The sequence below is a fragment of the Lissotriton vulgaris genome, chromosome 3_2 (genome assembly GCF_964263255.1).
Source record: "Lissotriton vulgaris chromosome 3_2, aLisVul1.2, whole genome shotgun sequence".
Classification (NCBI taxonomy): domain Eukaryota; kingdom Metazoa; phylum Chordata; class Amphibia; order Caudata; family Salamandridae; genus Lissotriton; species Lissotriton vulgaris.
In genome coordinates, this window is record NC_141690.1 from 266770020 (window position 1) to 266792359 (window position 22340).

The 22340-nt window shown below is 49.3% G+C and overlaps 1 protein-coding gene across 3 annotated transcripts in view; it reads left to right on the plus strand.

Moving 5' to 3' along the window:
• The window catches only part of LOC147725650 (ATP-dependent RNA helicase homolog DQX1-like), a 324707-nt gene that overhangs the window by 238959 nt on the left and 63408 nt on the right, over window positions 1-22340 (plus strand). For all 3 annotated transcript variants that reach the window (XM_086964334.1, XM_086964335.1, XM_086964336.1), the window contains exon 6: window positions 7152-7251. In XM_086964334.1, the coding sequence (XP_086820460.1) occupies window positions 7152-7251 (100 nt within the window). The remainder of the gene's footprint in view (window positions 1-7151; window positions 7252-22340) is intronic.

The window sequence follows — 22340 nt, forward strand, 5'->3', positions numbered from 1 at the left end:
ATGGGAACAGTCCAGCCCGAACTGCCAAGCCAAATATTTTCTTCCAGCCTGTTAATCTCACACTTACCCGCCTCCCCAGCTCTTTACCTGCATCCCTGTTGCGTGCCTTCCCCGCCTCCTGTGCCCTGCCCTTCCCAAGCACTGTCCTCCACCACCCGCGTTCCCTCACAGGACCTACTAAATGGCGGCCACTGCGCAACCGCGCAGTAGGCATGCAAAAGGCAAGACGGTCTGTGCCCTGACCAGGCCCAGTGCCAGGGACCCTGGTCTGACCGAACGCCTCTGCTTCTCAGCCTGCATGCAGTCTGCACCGGACGATGTCAGCTGCTTCTAAACCTCACGTTGTGCCACAATAGGACATTTCTCATGTACTCCCTGCTATTTCACCTGCAGCAAAACTCACTCCCCACGTGCCACACATGCCTCACCTCATCTGGCATGCATGCTCCTCCACACATGATCTCTCAGCAGACACGCCCCGAAATCTGGGACACCATTGAGACACACTTCTCTGACATCTTGTTCCTGATAGAGACCTGGCTAAACCCCACATCGGAACCCACCATCACCACAGCCATTCCACCAGGCTATAAGATCTCCCACCAGAATAGACCGAACAAACCAGGAGGCGGACTCGCCATCATGCACAAGAACTCCATCACCTGCACCACCTCCATCAACGGGGACACAACTTTCATGGAACACATGCATTTACTACTTCAGACTGGCAACCAGACCTCCATCAAAGGCACCCTAGCTTACCGGCCACCCGGACCACACGCCACCTACAGCAATCTCCTCCGACATTATCGCCCCTTCGCCATCAGCTCAAACAAATTCATCTTACTCTGCGACCGCAACTTTTGCAACGACCAACAACATCCCAACTCCACAGCCCTACTCAACATTCCATGCTGCGTACACCTCACAGCCCACCTCCGAGAGCTACACTGGCAACTAGTCTGGAAGTGATGCCAATTCAAACAGTCACATATGCACTACTACTTCAGACTGGCAACCACGTCGCCATCAAAGGCACTCTAGCATAAGACACCCAAACCACACACCCCCTTCAGCAACCTCCTCATACTTCGCCCTGTAGCCATCAGTTTAAACAAATTCAATTTACTCTGGGACTTCAACTTCCATCTTAACGACCAAAAAGATCCCAACTCCATGGCCCTCCTCAAGATTCCCTGCAAAGCACACATCACACCCTACTTCAGAGAGCTGTACTGGCTACGAATCCTGAAGCGATGCCATCTCAAACTGCTCACCCTCGCATGCAAAGCCCTCCACAACGTCGGACCTGCCTACCTCTACCACTGCCTCATCTTCCACCAGGCAACTGCGCTTTGCCTCACTCCACCTCGCACAAATATCCCACATCCGCAGGAGCAAGTCATGCGGACGCTCCTTTTCCTATATTGCTGCCAAATCCTGATACAACCTTCCTCACCAAATCGGGACATCACCATCCCGTCTTGAAATCTGGAAGAAACGGAAGACCTAGCTATTCAACTAGGAGCCGGATCGGCCTACTCCTGTACTCTGTGCCAGTATACCCCTCTAGTGATTTGCGCGCTCTACAAATTCTCATAACATCATTCTGTGAATACTGCAGATTGGGAATATAAGGTTATAAACAAAGCATCCTGGTTCAGCTCTGCTTAAGATGCTTAATATGGAACTGTTTCACAAAGCTCCGCAATAAGTCAGTGTAGGAGCTTAAAAAATCAGTTAAAAGGGCAGATTCCCATTCCTGATTTATATTTTATTCGGTAAAAGTTTACGTTTGCAGATGGTAGTTATGAATGCTAAATTCTAGCAGTGTGCTGCAGTTTTGTACTCACATATTGAGGTTTATGGTTTGGTTTATGGGCTTTTCAGAGAGGTATTTCCTGCAAAATAGATGAGCACACAAACTTCACATACCTTTTCCAGGTAGCGCCCCATCCCGAAAACTTTGAAAGTGCGCCCCATAACATAGAATGCGCTGCACCCAGGGCAGCCACGGACTTATGCTTATGTTATAACTTGTGTTTCCCTGCTGCTCAGCTGGTATGTATGTCATATGGAATGTTGGATGATTGGAATGTTGCTGTGCTGTGAATGTCAGTTGAGTGAGGGCTGAGCAGCAGGACAGCTGCTCCTGATGGGGTTATCGCTATAACTTCTAACTTAACATCTTAATTAATAAAGTAACTTAAGAACCTACAGTTCCAGCTTCCTTTGATTACTTCATTTGGCGACGAGGATGGGATATTAAAACATGGGGGCAGCGCATTCAAGAGAAATACGGAGCGGCTTTGAAGCAGCTGCTGGCTGTTTTCACAGTGCAAGCGGCAACCCACCTGCACTTTGAAGGGGATTACAGATCCCTTTGCTGGCAGGTGGAGTCAGTGACACATGGTCCATGGGACACCATTTTATCCGCTCCTGAGGGCTGCAATCGGGGGTGCACTATCAGTGCACCTCCTGCGAGTGTCTTTGCCTCTGCGTCCCTGTTTATAATAAGGCGTGGGCGCAGAGGCAAATGGATTCTCTCATTTGCATAGGCCACGCATCCACGTATCCATGCAAATGAGGGAACACTCCCTGAAGATAGTCTGGGCTTTAAGTGCGCCAGCGCTATAGGTATTACATAAGGGCCTGATTAAGCATCTGCCCCCCATCTGTAATCCAAGGTGCCCTGGAGACGTGCAAAGGGGACGCAAATGCCTGTTGCACACCTGGGGCACTCTCTGTAAAAAGGCCCGGGGGCAAATTAAAGGCACACTATCCCATCTGGGGCGAAAGGGAGACGACGTGGTCTTAACAGCCGGAGCTGCCCACTTTGGAACTGGGGAACCAGGTTTGAGCCTCTGCGTGGCCTCAACAACTTTCTGTGATTCTGGGCAAATAGTTTACTCTCCCCGTACCAAAAAAAACAAACCTTTAAAAATGGTGTCGTTGTGTATGTAATGTAACTCGTATTCATGTGAAGCGCTCCAATACCTCGAGCCGAGTTTGCTCTAAATGAAAGATGCTGGGTTCAGTCGTCTGGATTACCCTGGCCTCGTTGCAGATGTGAACTGATGCTCGCACCGGTGCTGGTGTGACTGACTGCGTTAGTGATTGTCGGAGCTGCTGTTTGAAATCACAGCTCTCCCTTTCATTGGACGCTGGATTCCTGTCAAAGGGAAGGCAGGGTCCCCTGCACCAGTGAAGGGTGTCACTTCACCCACCGGCAGGGTCCCTGGGACTATGTTCGCCCTCTCCTAAGGGACACCCTTGTGGCCCCACAGACTGTGTGCCACCTTGTGTGTGATGTGCACCATTTGTGTGTTTCCTGACTGCAAAGACCTTCCCTTATTTCCATGGGGCTGGCAGACATTTCACGCCAGCGTGATCAAACTCGAGGAGGGGCTGCACAGATGTGTGTCACCTATTCTGTAATGCCATAGTGTCCAGGAGGGTAGGGGGGAGGGGTGGATTCCAAACAGCAGCTCCATGTGTGATTCAGTGCACATTTGGAAGACTGGAACAAGTGTGCATTTCTACCTGTAGGCCTGCTATGCCGCTGCTTGGGCCCAGTAGGGAGACTTCAATGTGGCTTTTGGTGGGAGGGCAAACTTACCGTTAGTGATCTGACATGGGATTCACAAAGCCTTTTTTCATGTCAGTAGATGGGACTTCCGCTCACAAGTGCAGGAGTAAAGCATAGCACAGGAGTAGGTCACGCAGACTGAAAGAGACCTTTCTGAATCCCTCCTTTCTTTACTGAAGGTTCAGTGACCTGTTCTGTGCTTGTGATTATTCCCGTGCACCAGGTAGGGTTGTCGTTCATAAAACAAGCCTTGTGTTGGTCGTTGCATCACCACTGACCCAAAGTCCTTATTCTAGGAGGGTGCGCACATCAACACGTCCTGACCATTGAAAGTTACTCGGTTGTGGTTTCCATGGGGAATAAAGTAGGAAAGAAATCATTTTGAATCGGAACTGAAAAAAGTAAATTATCAGAAAATTCCAGTTGAGTAGATTGTTGTTCAACGACAATAAAGGAGACCTTTTTTCACAGAAACAACAGCTTTGACCCTAATTCGAAAGCAGAGGGGAATGTCCCAGTGGATGGGGTCAGGTGGAGCAAGCTGTATAAAATGTGGATAAGCGACTTGGGTAAGCGGGAGTTATGGAGGTAGTTGCCTGATTTCCTCCAGGGAAGGTCCGGCTAGTTGGTGGATGAAAGGAAGATGAGGGTTCAGAGAAACTCTCTTAAAAAAAACAACAAAAAAACACGGAATTTACAAGAGCGGGCAGAAACGGCATTAGAGAACCCTGTAAAAACACATGCAGAAAATGATCTATGTGGTCTACTGAAACCCATCTACAGGGGAGAAATTGATGTGAGAGATTGGCTGGGTTGGCCACAATTTACTTTGAAAGTTTGGAGCAGAAGTTTGGGACAAGCACCATGAATATCCCCTCTGTCCTGATATTTAGCATTTGAGATAGTTTAGCCACGTATGCACTCAACTTGACTCTTAAGGTGAAAAGCTCTCAGTGTTAAAAGTTTACTGTTAAACATTTCAGAACGTTTGGAAGGGAACGGGGGATCTAAAAGGAGCTGTGGTCAAGAGGAAGGGGTGGGACAGAGGGGCACACACTCTTGTAAAGCGTGCTCGGCATAAAAAAAGGTATGGAGATCACTGGTTATGGGCTGTTGGTTGTGGTTGCCAAGGCTGGTACGGTCTCTTCAGTAAAGGCGTGACCAAGAGCATGTTACAGAAGCTCTACAGAACTCCGAGTGGTCCTTTTATGCTCGTGAGATGAGAATATTCTAGGATCCTGAGCAGGTTCTAGGATCCTGAATAGTCACACCTTGAAGAGTGATCCTTCTAGCTACGAGTACATGTCTTACCCTTATTTTGTGCTGTTTGAGGTCTGAGTGTTTGGTGTGGGGGTGAGTAATTTGTTAAAGCAGTGTGATGCTGAAATAAATTGTGGGCCACACACAAAGGTTTGCAAAGAAATTTGTAAGTGATATTGTGGTCTTTGAAATAGGCGTTCAAGAAAACCTGGCAGTAAAACGAAGGTATTCTTTCATTCTTTTCCAGCATACACAAAACATAGGCTTGCGGATATAAAATCAAAGAATTGTAGAACTTTGGGTTTCTAGCCATGATCTCCTGAATGTCACTGCCTTCTCCTAACATCCTTTAGTGTAAAGAACCAGCAATCTCTGTTTGCTATTTACAGCAGTAACTACTTTTGTTTAAGGTTGTGTGAAATGAAGAACCCACATTCCAGTTCCTAACACATGACCTGTGTGTGCTTTTATGTGAATGTAGACGCTGTATTCTAGTTTTAGACAAATGCTTTTGCATTCCTCGCAGATGGTTAAGGGGTCCTCAGTTTTCTGCCTTGAACGCTGTGTGGCCTTGTTCAGGTTGGCAGACTACGCCTCTTCTGATCTGACTCTGATAGTTTCATAAGAAGCAAAGTAGGAGGTGCCCAGACCCTTTTTGATTTCCACCAGTCATACTGTTTTCACAAAGATTTCCACAGGAGCAAATCTGGAAGAGTTCAAGCAAATAAAATCTGCAAAGGTCTACCAATCTTTACTTAAAGATGCACCAAGCTCGTGAAATATGTTCCCGGAATCTCCAGAGGTGCTCCAGTGGAAGTCGTTCTGAAAACCCTTTAGGGTAGATTCGTAGGAGGTCCTCTGGTATTCTCCTAAAGATCTCCAGACGATGTCTTTGTGACTCAGTCCTGGGTCGTCTTCACTATCTGAAGACCCTTTAGTGTGGATTCGTAGGAGGTCCTCTGGTATTCTCCTAAAGGTCTCCAGAGGATGTCTTTGTGACTCAATCCTGGGTCATCTTCACGCTCCGAAGACCCTTTGGGGTGGATTCATGAAACGAGGTCCTCTGGTCAACTCCTAAAGGTCTCCAGACGATGTCTTTGTGACTCAGTCCTGGGTCGTCTTCACTATCTGAAGATCCTTTAGGGTGGATTCGTAGGAGATCCTCTGGTATTCTCCTAAAGGTCTCCAGACGATGTCTTTGTGACTCAGTCCTGGGTCGTCTTCACTATCTGAAGACCCTTTAGGGTGGATTCGTAAGAGGTCCTCTGGTCAACTCCTAAAGGTCTCCAGAGGATGTCTTTGTGACTCGATCCTGGGAGGCCTTCACTCTCTGAAGGGCTCTCTTCATTGTGACGATTTTCTGTGTGTCTGTAGCACCATCAGTGAAGAGCCTGACATAATACTGGACGTGCAATCCTATTGCTCCTTGGTAAGAGCTGTGTGTTTATTCATTCATGGTGCCAAACATACCACAGGCATCTGTAGAAACTATTTACTTGTTTTCAACTGTAACTTTCACAGCACACTAAAAACACAATTTCTCAGGGCTACTGCATGGCACGGTCTTGTCTCAATGACAAATACTTTTCCTTCATGGTAGATTAACTTAAACATGTCAAAGGAAGACCCACTTCTTGAGACTAAATTGGCCAATGGCGTTGGGTGAGTCAAGGGTGGTGGTAATACGTTGAGAGTTGTTTGAAGGCCGATATCGGCTGAAGTTTAGTTTAAAGCAATACAAAAGGGGATGATGGACGGAGCGTTTGAGCCAATCAAACACTCACCCCCAGTCAACTGATCTGGGTTTAATCCATCACCATTCTTTAGCTCACTCAGCCACCCCAGTTCAGACATGGCCATATGCAAATCAGTCTGACCCTGTGCCTCATGGGAACAGTCCAGCCCGAATTGCCAAGCCATGTCTTCCCTGGACCGGAAACAAGCATCCTGGGACCGGTTTCGGATTCATAATCCTCATCAGCCAGGCTATCTTGAATCCAGTGGCCAAGTGAGCAAGGGACTCACATCTGAGCATACCCTGCCAACTTAGGGCGAACAAAGCGATACAAAAGGGGATGATGGACGGAGCGTTTGAGCCAATCAAACACTCACCCCATTTCAACTGATCTGGGTTTAGTTTAAGTCTTCAAAAAATTGCCCAAACGCTATATGATGTTGGATGCATTACTTTACTTGTATGAAACATTGATTGGTGGCATTAGAAATGTGTCCGTCTGATGCTGCTTCTTTCCTCACTGCCACTGCACTGCTACTCACCTGTCTACTCTTCTTCTCACACCAGGTTTACAATCCCCGGATCCGAGCGGATTCTCAAGTTGTCAGACCCATCAGTAAGAGCCAGGCGGCGTTGCGCAGGATGCGGGTGCTTGGAGACTCCCCAGGTGAGAAGTACAGCTTTAATCCTTCTGAACACCAGGTTCTGAGAACTACAAACTCTGAAAACCTACTTCAGAATGCAGTAATGCGTAGTGTCAGGGCTTTCATTCAAGGGGCTGAAAGATGTGTTGAGCTGGTTAACAGTGCCAGTGTCCCTGTAATAAGAACTATGTGAGATCATTTTGATTTCCTGTGACTCTTGTCATTGAGAAGTTTACCTGAATTCTACAGTGATGTTTGGAGGAGCACATGTGGAAGGATAGAAGAATTCAGTTGTGAACTTACAACCCATCATTGCCTCGTTAGTGGATGGCAAGCTTCGTCATTTTCACCTTTAGTCGTCTCACAATAAATAGACATGATTTTTTACAAATGTTATGAATGACTTTACTGTTAATAAAATGTAGCTTGTAGTTTGGTTAGCTGCACCTCCAGCTGTAACATGTAGGCATGGATCATAGTACATTGTTGCATTGAAAATAACTGGAATAGTTTCCGTACTCGTTGTGTGAGCCAACTCCAAGCTCCCTTGGTGCAGCCATCTTGAACCACCAGATAGAGGTGTTGAGGACCCGGGCAACATTTTTGCCAAAGGTTGTGATTTCTCTTCAAGTTGGACAAACCATCACCCTTTCAAGATTGTTTGCTCAGCCTCACGGCTCGAAACCAGAGGAGAGAATCCATTAGCTGGAGCCCAAGGAAGCATTTAGCTCTTACATCAATCGCATTAAAGATCGCTCCCCATCTTCGCAACAGACCTCAAAACCTGGCTCTTCGACAGACCCCCTCCTTAATGGAATGGAACCTGTAAACCCTCAACCCTCCCCCCTACTGCCTTGAGACCCCTACAGGTGAGTAGTCGCGCTTAACCCCTGATTGATTGATTGATTGATTGACTGGTTGAAGATGATCAGCTTTTTGTGGTATCTTCTGGGGCAACGGAAGGCAATGCAATGCAGGATAGAAAAGGACTTGTGACAGGGTGACTTGTCCTTTGCATTAAAATCAACAAAGCATTGGCCAAGAAGGAGCCTCCAGAAGGACTGATGCCAATCGCGCCCGAGCCAAGGCTGCTACCATTGCATTGGCACAAGAAGTGCCCATTCTTGATATGTCAGGAGGCAGCATGGGCATCAGTGCACACATTCACAAACCACTACTGCGTTGACAGCCAAGTCGCACAGGAAGAGCATTTCACCAGTTCAATCAATCAATCAACCATTTGTAGAGCGCACTATTCACCAGTGTGGGTCTCAAGGTGCTGAGCGGGGGGGGGGGGGGGCAGATACTGCTCGAACAGCCAGGTCATGAGAAGTTTCCTTCTGTGTGGGGTGGGTGTTCCATGTTTTGGCAGCGAGGTAGGAGAAGGATCTGCCGCCGGTGGAGGTTCTGTGGATGTGTGGGACAGTGGCAAGGACTAGGTCGCCGGAGCGAGTGCATGGTCGGCGGAGCGAAGCTGGTGGTTTGGGGTGTAGAAGGGGAGACATTTGTTGAGGTATGCTGGTCTGGCGTGGTGTAGTGCTTTCTGGGCGCGTGGGTGAGGAGCATAAAGGTGATCATCTTGTTGACTGGGAGCCAGTGCAGGTTTTTCAGGTGGGCAGTGAAGTGGGTGTGGCGGGGTATGTCGAGGATGAGGCGTGCAGAGGTGTTCTGTATGTTTGTAGTCTCTTCTGGAGTTTGACTGGTCCCTGCATAGAGGGTGTTGCTGTAGTCCGCTGCTGACGATGGGCCTGTGTGACCATCCTTCTGGTTCCGGTGGGGATCCATCTGTAGATCTTAAGGAGCATGCAGAGGGTGTTGAAGCAGGAGGACGAGACGGCGTTGACTTGCTGGGTCATTGAGAGCGATGAGTCCAGGATGAACCCCAGATTGCGTGCGTGGTCGGTAGATGTGGATGCGGCTCCCAGGGTGGCAGGTCACCAGGAGTCGTCTCAGGTGGAGGGAGTGGATCCGAGGATGTGGACCTCTGTCTTGTCCAAGTTAAGTTTCAGGCGGCTGGTCTGCATCCAGCTGGTGACGGTCTTCATTCCTTCGTGGACGTTGGTTTTGACCGTGGCGAGGTTTTTGGTGAGAGATGGGATCAGTTGAGTGTCGTCGGCGTAGGAGACTATGTTGAGGTTGTGCGATCGGACGATGTTGGCGAGCAGTGGCATGTAGATCTTGAAAAGGGTAGGGCTGAGGGATGATCCTTGGGGCACGCTGCAGATGATCTTGGTGGCTTCAGAAAGAAAAGGGTGAGGCAGACCATGTGGGTTCTGTCGGTGAGGAAGGAGGTGGTCAAGTCCAGGGCTTTGTTGCGTATTCCTGATGTCGTCTGTGGCAGCGATGAGGGCGGTTTCGGTGCTGTGATTGCTGCGGAATCCGGATTGGGACGGGTCCAGGATGTTCTCCTTGCGGAAGTGGGTCAGTTGCCTATTGACGATCTTTTCGATGACTTTCACCGGGAACGGAAGAAGGGAGATAAACTGGAAGTTCTTGAGGTCCTTTGGGTCTGCTGTGGGTTTCTTGAGTAGGGCGTTGATCTTGGCGTGCTTCCAGCTTTCCGGGAAGGTGGCCGTCTTGAAGGAGCTTTTTACGATCTTCCGGAGTTGGGGTGCGATGCTGCGGTTTGCTTTGTTGAAGATGTGGTGAGGGCAGGGGTCGGGTGGTAAGCCGGAGTGGATGGTGTTCATGGTCTTGATGGTGTTTTCATTGTTGACGTGGGTTCAGGATAGCATGCGGATGGTGAGGCTGGGGGGGCGGTGATTTTGTAGTGACGGCGGCAGTAGGGAGGATTTGGGTGTTGAAGCTGTCGTGGATGTCTGCGATCTTGCCGTGAGAGAAGGTGGCTAGGGAGTCTCATAGGTCTTGCAATTGCGGGATGTTGTTGGAACTGGGGTTGGAGAGCTCCTTTAAGATGTTGAAGAGCTTTTTGCTGTTGTGTGCATTGTTGTCGATGCGTTCCTTGAAGGAGGTCCTCTTTGTGGCTCAGATGAGTTGGTGGTGCTTGCAGCTGGCGTTCTTTGGGGCTGCGTGGTTGTCCGGTGTCTTTTTGTGGCGCCACTTTTTCTCGAGTCTTTGGCAAGTCCTCTTGGATTCATGGAGGTTAATGGTGAACCAGCTAGCCTTTCTGTCGGTTCGTCTGAGGGTTTTTTGATGGGGGTGAGAGTGTTGGCGCAGTCGCGATCCATTGCCTGAGATTGCTGGCGGCTGTGTCTGTGTCGAAGGTGTCTGTCGGTGGGTCTCGGGCGAGGACGGTGATGAGCTGGTCTTTGGTGACCTTGTTCCAGCTGCGGTAGGGGATACGTTGCGGGTATTGAAATGCCGAACTCGCGTCCTGACCCGATTTCGGCGTTTCAATGCCAGCGATGATATTGCGGTAAAGGGGCATACGAGTTTACATCGACTACGGGTCACACGAAGCTTTCGTCCTGAGTATCGACGGGCGCAAGTTCTCCCTTGATGTAGATTTTCTGTGACCAGTTGGAACCACATAGTCCTCACCTCCGTTGCTTGTGTTGCGAATCACAGTGATTTAATGAACTTTACAAGATTACTGTGGATTGGATCAACAATTGAAGATATCATCACTTACAGAATTGATTTTCCCCTGACGAAGGGTTCCGCTTCTGAACCCGAAATGAATTGGGATTTTTAAAGTCAAGAATGTTAACGCACTTTCAGATATGCATGCATAATGTTTTGTTACTTATTTAATCACATATTGAAATGTTCGCAAAAAATGATACATGGCTATTAGCATGCATGTTTGTAGGCATGGGTTCATGTGATTTGTAAAAAAAGATGATTTGAATTTGATAAACACCATTTTGCTTTCAAGCATTTTTGATTACTTGTCTTGAGACTAATTGAGAAAACTTTTACTTGAGACTCATCAAGTCCAATAGCTGTGCTCTCCCTTGACTGTGGGCACCCCATGGTCTACCTTTGCAATTTAATTCATTGAGAAATTACAGGGTCTTTTCTCATAAACCGGTAAAAGCACGCAATTTCCACAAAACCAACAAAAAAAATTCTAGTACATTGGTTTACTTAATTTAAATTTTCTTACTCAGGTGTGCAGCCATACAACAGTTCTCTTGCACATTGTACAGTTGTAAGGCATTACTGGGGTGAAGTGAAGGGGTGTCAACAGCTGGTGGCGAGAGCAAAAATCGAAGACAAAGCTACATTGATCCTGATTAATATATGGGGAGGAAGGGGCTAAACTATTTGTGATACTGGGACTGATGGTTTCAAAAAGGAATATAGCCAGACTGTGGGGGGGATGTGATCCCTCAGATGTACGAGAATGGAAAGTGGACATGGAGGGTGCATGCTCACAGAGAAACAGCTGCATAAAGGGAGTAGCAATACAGGGGAATACGCGTAAATGTATAGATTGGGTAGTGGCGTGCCACATGGGTGGATTATGAGAGAAGATATACTGCATTATGGTCGGAGAAAGGCCCAGAATGTATCAACTGTAAGCAAACTGCTGAGTCTAGCATTGTATTGATATAGGTGACTAATTGGGTAATTGGGTATAGTTAAAATGTATAGCAAGAATAATTATTTTTTAAACTTTTGTTTTTAGTTTTGTAATGTTTTTCCTTCATAGCTCCAATGACCTCCTACTCATTCACATAGGGATGCCACTGCCATATTTATTTATTCTTTCTTGCTCGATGATTGTACTGACATGGTCAAAAGTGGCGTACAAGGGGGGCGTGGCCAAGTAGGACATGCCTGCTCATCGCTCTTTCTCGCCAGCCAAGCTCACTGAAAAAGCCTTGAGTTGCGGAGCCGCTGGTGCCGGGAAATCAAGCTCACCGGCAGGACCGAGGCCCGGAGCTCCCAGTGGACCGATTCCTGTGGGAGGAGAGACAGGAAATCTGCGTCCACGGTGCGAAGCGCGTGGCCTAGAGAGCGGGCACGGTCAGAGGACTAGGCTGACAATTGAGGAGGCACCGGAGTGGGGTGGACCTGCAGCGGCGCGGCGGACGGGTGATTTCCAATGCTTCCAGAGACAGCGGATCTGTCAGGCTTGAGTCTTTGCGGCGGTCCGTCTCGCCCTTGAAGTTACATTGAGACCCGTCACCGGGCAGACTGCACTGGGCCTGGCCAGGATGTAGAGACAGGCGGTGGTGGGCTAAGGGCCCACAAGAGCAAAATCAACGCCCATAGAGGGCCGGAGCCAGAGAGGGTGCGGAGTTGCTCTGAAATAAAAGCAGAGGCCACTGGTAGAGAAAACAGCAGGCGGTCTCACAGTGCCTGACGCCAGGCAAGCCGGGCGCAGCCTGCGAGACACGCAATCACAGCAGAAGGCCTACGCAGCAGAGGAGACCTGAGGCACGGGGCTGCACCACCCTCAGACAGCGACGGATGCAGGAGGCCACATTGTGAGACGAAAGGAGCCGACCGGCAGGAGTGGACTACAGGGAGTGTCTGCCAGGCCCATAAGTTGGCTCCCAGCATGAGAAACCCGCACCGGCCCCCATAACAGAAAGCATAACAAGAGACCTGCCTGAAGTTGAGTGGGCTGAGAATATTGAAAGCCAGTCTGGTCACGGAGAAGGGAAAGAAGAGGCATACGAAAGGCTGTGCTGGATAACTTGACTTTAGGGGCATAATTACCAGGCACGGCTCTCGGGGCTAACAAAGGAGGACTGGTACCATCCACTGGTGGTTGAGGCATACAGGCCTGGACAACATTAGGAATAGGCCACGTGACGACCTTGCCCTGGTGAGACCGGCCTGATTAAATAGAGGGGTTATTAAGTTGGTCACAGTCTGAGCTGGAGGGCCTTGGGCACGACTGGAGTGCTAACCGATAGGGGGGCTGGGGCCGAGCTGCCTTGTCAGCTGTCCCTCTCCTGAGTCTGCTGGGGTCCATGCTGCTAAGGTCGGAAGATAACCGATCGCCCGAGGGAAGTGCCTGAACTGCTGGGGAGTGGACCTCCCGTCTGAGACGAGGGATAGACATAGCGAGACCAACAATATGGCCACGGTTAAGGGGGAAAAAGGACCGCTCCATGAAAGATCTCCTGCTCAAGACGGCTAGAAGGGTTCAGCAGAGACACAAAGTCCAGCGGAATCAGGAGATGAAGAGGCCCCCTATACATGCGCCTTCATAGAAACTCTTTTCGCTACACTTCGGGAGGACCTGAAGTCCGTGAAAGCAGACCTGATTCACGAGCTAGGAGCGGTCAGGAAAGACATAGATGCGCTGGGAGACCGATTTGAAACGCTGGTGTCGCAAGGCACAAGCAGGGATGAAGAGTTGGAACAATTACAACAAGAAGTTATCCGTCTCCGAGAACAACACCTCGACCTCCGAGCACATACCAAGGATCTTGAGAATCGCTCAAGACGAAACAACATTCGTGTGATGGGGGTTTTGCACGGAGCGGAGTCAGTCCATCAGTGCATACGTAGAGAACTTTTTTAAATCGGTACTGGAGGGCCCAGAAGAAATGGAGATCAAACTGGACCGTGTGCATCGGGTGGGGCCCAAGAGATCACCCCCAGCTCCTCCCGCAGACATTTTAGCATGTGTTCACGACTTTACATTGAAAGAGCGGATACTACAGAAAACTAGAGACTGCCATCCGATTCAGTTCCAGGGGCTTCAGGTCACCCTCTTTCAGGAGCTGGCACCCTCCACGCAGTTGAAAAGGAAAGCTTTCCGGCCTGTCATGGCGCACCTCTGAGCTAACAAGATCCCGTATTCATGAGGCCACCATTTCCGCCTCATTTTTCGATGGGGGGGAAGGGCTCACCAGATCCGTTCACTTAAAGACGCATACCAAGTTCTGGGCATATCAGAGGATCTTGCAGCAAGTCCACCACGGCCAACCGGACAGAACGACAGACGTGAAAGAAACCGATGGAGGACAGTAGGGCCAGGTCGGGCCGGCTCCGGCCGCACCCAGAGACCATCATAAAAGAAAGACAGGCGGTCTTGGTGTCTCTGGAAGAGGACTCGACCGATCCAGCCTGAGAGGACACGCACGCCGGATTACATTGGAAGCCATGCTGAGAACCAGCTCCTGAGGTCCCACGATGTCAGATTCAATTGGAGAGTGGGTCCCGGGGAGACAGGGCGGTGGAGCGTTCCAAACCGCTTCCACCCCCTTTTGCATGGATTTGACCTCCCAGGACAATAACAAATTACTAGGTATATTGTTGTATGTTTGGGGTTTTTGTTTGCGTTTTTGGGGTTTTTCTCTCTCCCATTCCGCCGAGACCCGGCCATCTACACTGCTTTACAGGTCTTCTACCACCAGGCAACATAGGACCTATCACATTAGTAAAGTCACTCAGTTTAACGCATTTAACACACCCTCTCATGGCAATACTCTAAATGGATATAGATATCACGCACTCTTAAAATTCTCACCCTAAATGTTAAAGGGCTCAACATCCCAGTGAAAAGACAGTCCATACTTTCTTATTTAGAAAATTCGGGTGCACACATCTGCTTCCTTCAGGAGACCATCTCCTTTCAGGGGGCACACACAGACTGCGCTCTAGAGCATTCCCCCAACAACTATTCTCCTCTCTTTCCTAAAACTGCGGGAGTGGCTATCCTTATCTCTGCCTCGTTTAAGGGGAAGCTGGGTTCTAAGTTAGCCAAAATTAAGGGTTGGTTATTGGCATACTCCTTACAAGTGGGGCCTCACTCCATAGACATTGGTTCTATTTATGCCCCCAATGATGAACTGGAAAACTTCATTCATTCAGCAGTAGCAGAAATTAGCATATCTACTGATAAATTCTTAGTTAAAGGGGGTGATTTGAACCTGACATTCGGCAATACCCTAGATAGGTCGACCCAAAGACCGGGACAATCCGGATTGCTTTTTAAGGAAGGACACCAAAGGTTACAAAGCGCAGGCTTGCTAGATATCTGGAGGGATGCCCACCCTACAGCTCGAGAGTATACATTCTACTCGCACTCACATAAAACATGCGCCAGAATAGACTACTTGCTTGGTACCTATGCCATCAGAGCACACGTCACGCAGGTGGATATTCATCCTCTCACTCTGTCTGACCACTCTGCAGTATCGGTGGACATCTCCTTGCCAACTGCCAGCCCCCCCTTCCCGCACTTGGCGCCTGAGAGACTCACTTTTTTAGCGCCTGAGATGATAGAACCTATATCCAAAACAATAAGAGATTACTTAACGGTGAATGACACCCCGAAACCTCAACAAACATATTAATAAATATAGACTAGGATCAGTACTATATTACAGGATGTCCAGCCGGACATACAATTTAATAAATCCAAGAAATGTTAGACATATTCAAGGGAAAGCAAACAAATAGAGTGGGACACAGTCCTGCGTCCTACACATAAACAAAACACCATTACATTAGGACATTTAGTATTTCAGGCGAAAGACAGAGGAGGCTTAAAATCAATGATGATAAATGACAAGCTTTCCATAAACGATATTCATATTGGTTTTAACGCAATGGTTTAACGTGTAAATCTGTTTCATAGGTCGACGTTTCGATCCCTTTTAGAAGGATAATGGGATCCTCATCAGGACGGTATGATTACATGCCTGAGTATAACAAACTGCCTGTAAGGGAAAGGGAAAACAAATGGAGAGGCAGAAAGACATGTTATGAAGAGGAGATGAGAGTAAGCTCCTGTAAAAGAAACCTAGGCTTATTACTCTTAACCGTTGTTGCACATGCAAGGCCGTGTGGGTGGGACTGCGGCAAAAAGTCTCTCTGCCTTGTGTCAAGGCATGGTTTGGGTGAGGTAGCAGTATGACTGGAGGTGTGTAAACTCCAGGAAAAGTGGGCGGTCATACTGCTACCTCACCCAAACCATGCCTTCACACATGGTTCACAGCTGAGAGCCTTTTTGCCGCAGTTTGTTATACTCAGGCATGTAATTATACTGTCCTGATGATGATCCCATTATCCTTCTAAAAGAGATCGAAACGTCGTCGACCTATGAAACATATTTACACGTTAAACCATTGCGTTAAAACCAGGGTGAATATTGTTTATGGAAAGCTTGTTATTTATCACATTTGATTTTAAGCCTCCTCTGTCTTTCGCCTGAAATACTAAAATTGTCTTTTGTTTATGTGGAGGACGCAGGACTGTCTCCCACTTTTTTTTTGCTTGCTTGCTCTTGAATATGTCTAATATTTTTTGGATTTATTAAATTGTGTGTCCGGCTGGACATCCTGTAATATAGGACTGATCCTAGTCTATATTTATTATTGTATTATAAATGTTTCTTAACCCCTTGGCCGCAGCGATAATTCCGCCGCGGCGCTGGGGGGGGGGGGGCGGGGGGGGGGGGGGTGTCGGCGGGGGGGTCGGCGCCGCCATGCTCATGACGGAACCACTCCGTCACGTGCCGCGGTGGCGCTGTGCCTGTGACGGAATGGTTCCGTCACGGCCCGCCAGCTCAATGGAACGCTCAGCGCAGGCGCGAAATCAACGTCACGCAGGCGCCGCGGCCGGGCCGTGACGGAACCATTCTATCAACAGCACAGCACCACCATGGCTCGTGACGGAATGGTTCCGTCACGAGCATGCAAGGGGTTAAGGACCATTGTTTATAATATAAAGTTGACACCCAGGGTCCTTATTTACCTTGTGGGTTCCCTTGTTCACCATAAAGCACCCCGAAACCTCAACAGCAACCCTATGGGATGCCCTAAAGGCAGTGGTCAGGGGAGAGTTTATAGCATTTGCGTCCCAAAACAACAGAGGGCGGAGGGAGAGGAGGGACCTCCTGGCAGGACAGGTACAAGAATTAGAGCGCATCCACCAACGGACTGGGGCCTGAGGGTTTGGCGTCAGTTGGAAGCTGCACGCGACTTAGATAGAGCGGAGTATGCTGCACTGAGGCTGCGCCACACTTTCCCCACTGGGGAAGACAGGAGTGGGCGACTGCTAGCTAATAGTTTGCGGATGCAGAAGCAGGCTGCGGGAGTTGCTGCAATATACGAATCGACTGGGGAGGTACAGTAGTCCAATCACCAGATTGCTGAGACATTTCGTCAACACTACAACGGGCTTTGAGATGCAGGATCTCCCAATAGAGGCACCATCTGAGTATTTGCAAGGGGTAGCAACAGCGAGAATGACGCCACATCAAGCAGAGAATATTGAATCCCCCATACAATTAACTGATGTTATTACTGCCATCTCCAAACCGAAAACACTAAAAACTCCAGGGACAGATGGGTTTACAGCTCTTATTTAAAAATCCTTTTGTCATATATTGGCCCCAGTTCTCACCAGGGTGTACAATACAATCGGATCCACATTGCAGATTCCCCAAACAATGCTAGCAGCATCAGTGATAGTGATTCCAAGCCTGGTAAGGACAAGAAACAATGCGCCTCCTATAGGCCGATTTCTCTGCTTAATGTAGATCTTAAATTATTTACTGGCGTGTTGGCCACCCGACTGTCTCCCCTCCTCCCTGCCTAATAGATCCTGACCAGGCGGGATTCATCTCCGGCCTCCAATGAACTGATAATACTAAAACTACTCCACATCACAGATAAGGCACAGAGGTTCGACTCTGAGCGTATGCTACTATCAATCAACGCTGAGAAAGCATTCAATAGGGTCTAGTGGCCCTACCTAAAAGCGACCCTGGGACATTTTGGGATTCCCAACAGATTCATCTGGTTGGTTTTTAGTGGCTAAACCAATCCTGTAGCATCAGTTAGAGTGAACGGATATACCGCATCTCCCTTCCAGATACAACGAGGGACCAGACAGAACTGTCCCATTTCTCCTCTCCTCTTCGCCTTATATATGGAGCCTATGGCTCAAAGAGTGGCGATAATGCACACATTACTGGGGTGAGTTCCGTGGGGGGAGGGGGGGGGATAGGCACACCCTAAGGTTGTATGCAGATGATGTTCTAGCGTCTCTGGAGGTCCCTGGGGTTTTACTCCCGGCCTTCTTGGCCGAGTTAGAGGAATTTTCTCAAGCCGCAGAGTTCAAAATTAGTATTCAGAAATCCCAGGCTCTTAGCCTTTCCCTTAAAGCATCCCCGCTAACAGACCTTCAAGCAGCATAGCCTATCCAATGGGTGCCAGACGCCATCCCATACTTGGGGATACAACTGGTCGCTTCCCCACAACATACGGGATCACTGAATTACAAAGTCCTGCTCAAGAAAATATGGACCTCTCTTAACCGTTGGAAATCATATACACTATCCTGGTTGAGCTGAATAGCGGTGATCAAGATGACATTCTTACCCATAATTATATTCCTCTTTCAGACCTTGCTGTTAGATCCCCATCCTGGAACCCTACTCTCCCTACAAGTACTAGAGCATTTTATTTGGGCCGACAAGAAATCCCGCCTACGCCGAGATCTCAGTTATAGGCCCCCAGGGATGGGAGGCCTTGGGATTCCGAATCTTCAAATCTACTATTGGGCAATGCAGATCAGGCCCTTGGTAGAATGGTCCCGGTCCAAATCTGAAAAGCACTGGCTGTTCATGGACAGGACTCTGGCCAAAAAACCCCTTTGGAAGATCCCCTTTCTCCTGAAACCTAAACGTCCTAGGTATCTCTACCTCTTGCGAGTCATGCAGACAGCCCTGGGGGCTTGAGACAAGGTGGCTGAGAGAGAGATGTTAACGACGTTCCCATCTCCCCTGACACCCATAACAGAAAATTCAGAGTTTACTCCTGGGTTCGATATTAAAACTTTCCATTGGTGGACACGTGAGGGTTGACGATCCATTGGGCACTTCTTTGACTAATCTGGTCGCCTTACATTTGAGGACTTTCGCCTACGGATAGACCTACCTGAAATCAAGAGATTTAGGTACCAGCTAACCAGGCATTGGATGATACCACCAAATATACGTCCTCTAGCACAACCCCATCTGACATCATTTGAGAAATGGCTCTTGTCAAAATCGTCTGATTCTCGCCTTATCACAGAATTATACAACCACTTAGAACCCCCTCCCCATCTATCAAATCCCCTGGCCAGAAGCGATGGGAAACTGATTTGGGTAGAGAACTCACATTGTCCAGTGGGAAAACATATACTATAGAGCTAGGCACACAGCTAGAAACGTAGCGGGTATAGAAACCACCACAAAAATAACTAACTATTGTTACCTCACATCAGTTAGATTACACCGTGGAAATCCTGCACAAGACCCTCATGTTGGCGGGTGTGTGGGGCTCAGGGAACCTTGGAACATATCCTGTGGGACTGCCCGAAATTATCTGAATTTTGGAAACCGGTCCTGGACGATATAGACAAGGGCTTTGACATACAACTTCCCCGATTTCTGAGCTATGTTGCGCTGGGCCTACCTAACGATCTTCTGTTCCTGCTTACATCTCGGAAAGGCAGACTGCCAGGCTGTGCCCTAGGTGCGGCTCTACAGAATGTCTTGGCTTTGTGGGGTACAGATAGACATCCAACCCATATGGACTCGCTGCATCGCATATGGCATATCATGGGCATGGAGCAGACTGGCTGCGTCTCATATGGCATATCATGGGCATGGAGCGGACTGGCTGCGTCGCATATGGCATATCATGGGCATGGAGCAGACTGGCTGCGTCGCATATGGCATATCATGGGCATGGAGCGGACTGGCTGCGTCGCATATGGCATATCATGGCCATGGAGCGGACTGGCTGCGTCGCATATGGCATATCATGGCCATGGAGCGGACTGGCTGCGTCACATAGGACATATCACGGGCATGTAGCGGACTGGCTGCGTCGCATATGGCATATCACGGGCATGGAGCGGACTGGCTGCGTCGCATATGGCATATCACGGGCATGGAGCAGACTGGCTGCGTCGCATATGGCATATCACAGGCATGGAGCGGACTGGCTGCGTCGCATATGGCATATCATGGGCATGGAGCGGACTGGCTGCATCGCATAGGACATATCATGGGCCTGGAGCGGACTGGCTGCGTCGCATATGGCATATCATGGGCATGGAGCGGACTGGCTGCGTCGCATATGGCATATCATGGGCATGGAGCGGACTGGCTGCGTCGCATATGGCATATCCTGGACATGGAGAGGACTGGCTGCGTCGCATATGGCATATCATGGGCATGGAGCGGACTGGCTGCGTCGCATAGGACATATCATGGGCATGGAGCGGACTGGCTGCGTCGCATATGGCATATCATGGGCATGGAGCGGACTGGCTGCGTCGCATAGGACATATCATGGGCATGGAGCGGACTGGCTGCGTCGCATATGGCATATCATGGGCATGGAGCGGACTGGCTGCATCGCATAGGACATATCATGGGCATCGAGCGGACTGGCTGCATCGCATAGGACATATCATGGGCATGGAGTGGACTGGCTGCGTCGCATAGGACATATCATGGGCATGGAGCGGACTGGCTGCATCGCATAGGACATATCATGGGCATGGAGCGGACTGGCTGCGTCGCATATGGCATATCATGGGCATGGAGCGGACTGGCTGCGTCGCAAATGGCATATCATGGGCATGGAGCAGACTACTGCGTCGCATATGGCATATCATGGGCATGGAGTGGACTGGCTGCGTCGCATATGGCATATCGTGGGCATGGAACGGACTGGCTGCGTCGCATATGGCATTTCATGGGCATGGAGCGGACTGGCTGCATCGCATAGGACATATCATGGGCATGGAGCGGACTGGCTGCGTCGCATATGGCATATCATGGCCATGGAGCGGACTGGCTGCGTCGCATAGGACATATCACGGGCATGGAGCGGACTGGCTGCGTCGCATATGGCATATCGTGGGCATGGAGCGGACTGGCTGCGTCGCATATCATGGGCATGGAGCGGACTGGCTGCGTCGCATATGGCATATGGGCATGGAGCGGACTGGCTGCGTCGCATATGTCATATCATGGGCATGGAGCGGACTGGCTGCATCGCATAGGACATATCATGGGCATGGAGCGGACTGGCTGCGTCGCATATTGCATATCGTGGGCATGGAGTGGACTGGCTGCGTCGCATATGGCATATCCTGGGCATGGAGCGGACCGGCTGCGTCGCATATGGCATATCCTGGGCATGGAGCGGACTGGCTGCATTGCATATGGCATATCATGGGCATGGAGCGGACTGGCTGCGTCGCATATGGCATATCGTGGGCATGGAGCGGACTGGCTGCGTCGCATATGGCATATCCTGGGCATGGAGCGGACTGGCTGCGTCGCATATGGCATATCCTGGGCATGGAGCGGACTGGCTGCATCGCATATGGCATATCATGGGCATGGAGTGGACTGGCTGCGTCGCATATGGCATATCCTGGGCATGGAGCGGACTGGCTGCGTCGCATATGGCATATCATGGGCATGGAGCGGACTGGCTGCATCGCATATGGCATATCCTGGGCATGGAGTGGACTGGCTGCATCGCATATGGCATATCCTGGGCATGGAGCGGACTGGCTGCATCGCATATGGCATATCCTGGGCATGGAGCGGACTGGCTGCATTGCATATGGCATATCCTGGGCATGGAGCGGACTGGCTGCGTCGCATATGGCATATCATGGGCATGGAGCGGACTGGCTGCATCGCATATGGCATATCCTGGGCATGGAACAGGTAGCCTACTCTTTGGCTAACAAGGGGACCTCTTTTTTCGAACTTTGGAAACCATTTATAAAGAGGCTCTCAACTGAATTTAAGGAACTTACATGTCCTAAGTATTTATGAATACTAAGACTTACAAAACCGACGCAGGTGGAACACTAATGGATTACAATGGTGAGCATCATGAGAAAGGGCTGGAGAGGGGAGTTGAGGGGGAAGGGGTATTGTTGTAGTTAAAATTTCAAGTGGGTTGGGTGAGTGAAGGGTACAGTTAATCAACAGATGTTTTGTTGTTTTTTATGGTTCATTTATGTACTTAAAAAAATTCAATAAAGATATTATAAACCTAAAAGTGGTGTGATGCATGGAGATGCTACACTTATCCAGACTAAAGAGTTCTGCATCAACCTGACTGCTTGAGTGGTTTTAGCTGCTGGTCACATGTACAGGTGGACATTTAGATTGCCCTTTGTGATATAGGGTGACCTTGTTCATTGATGG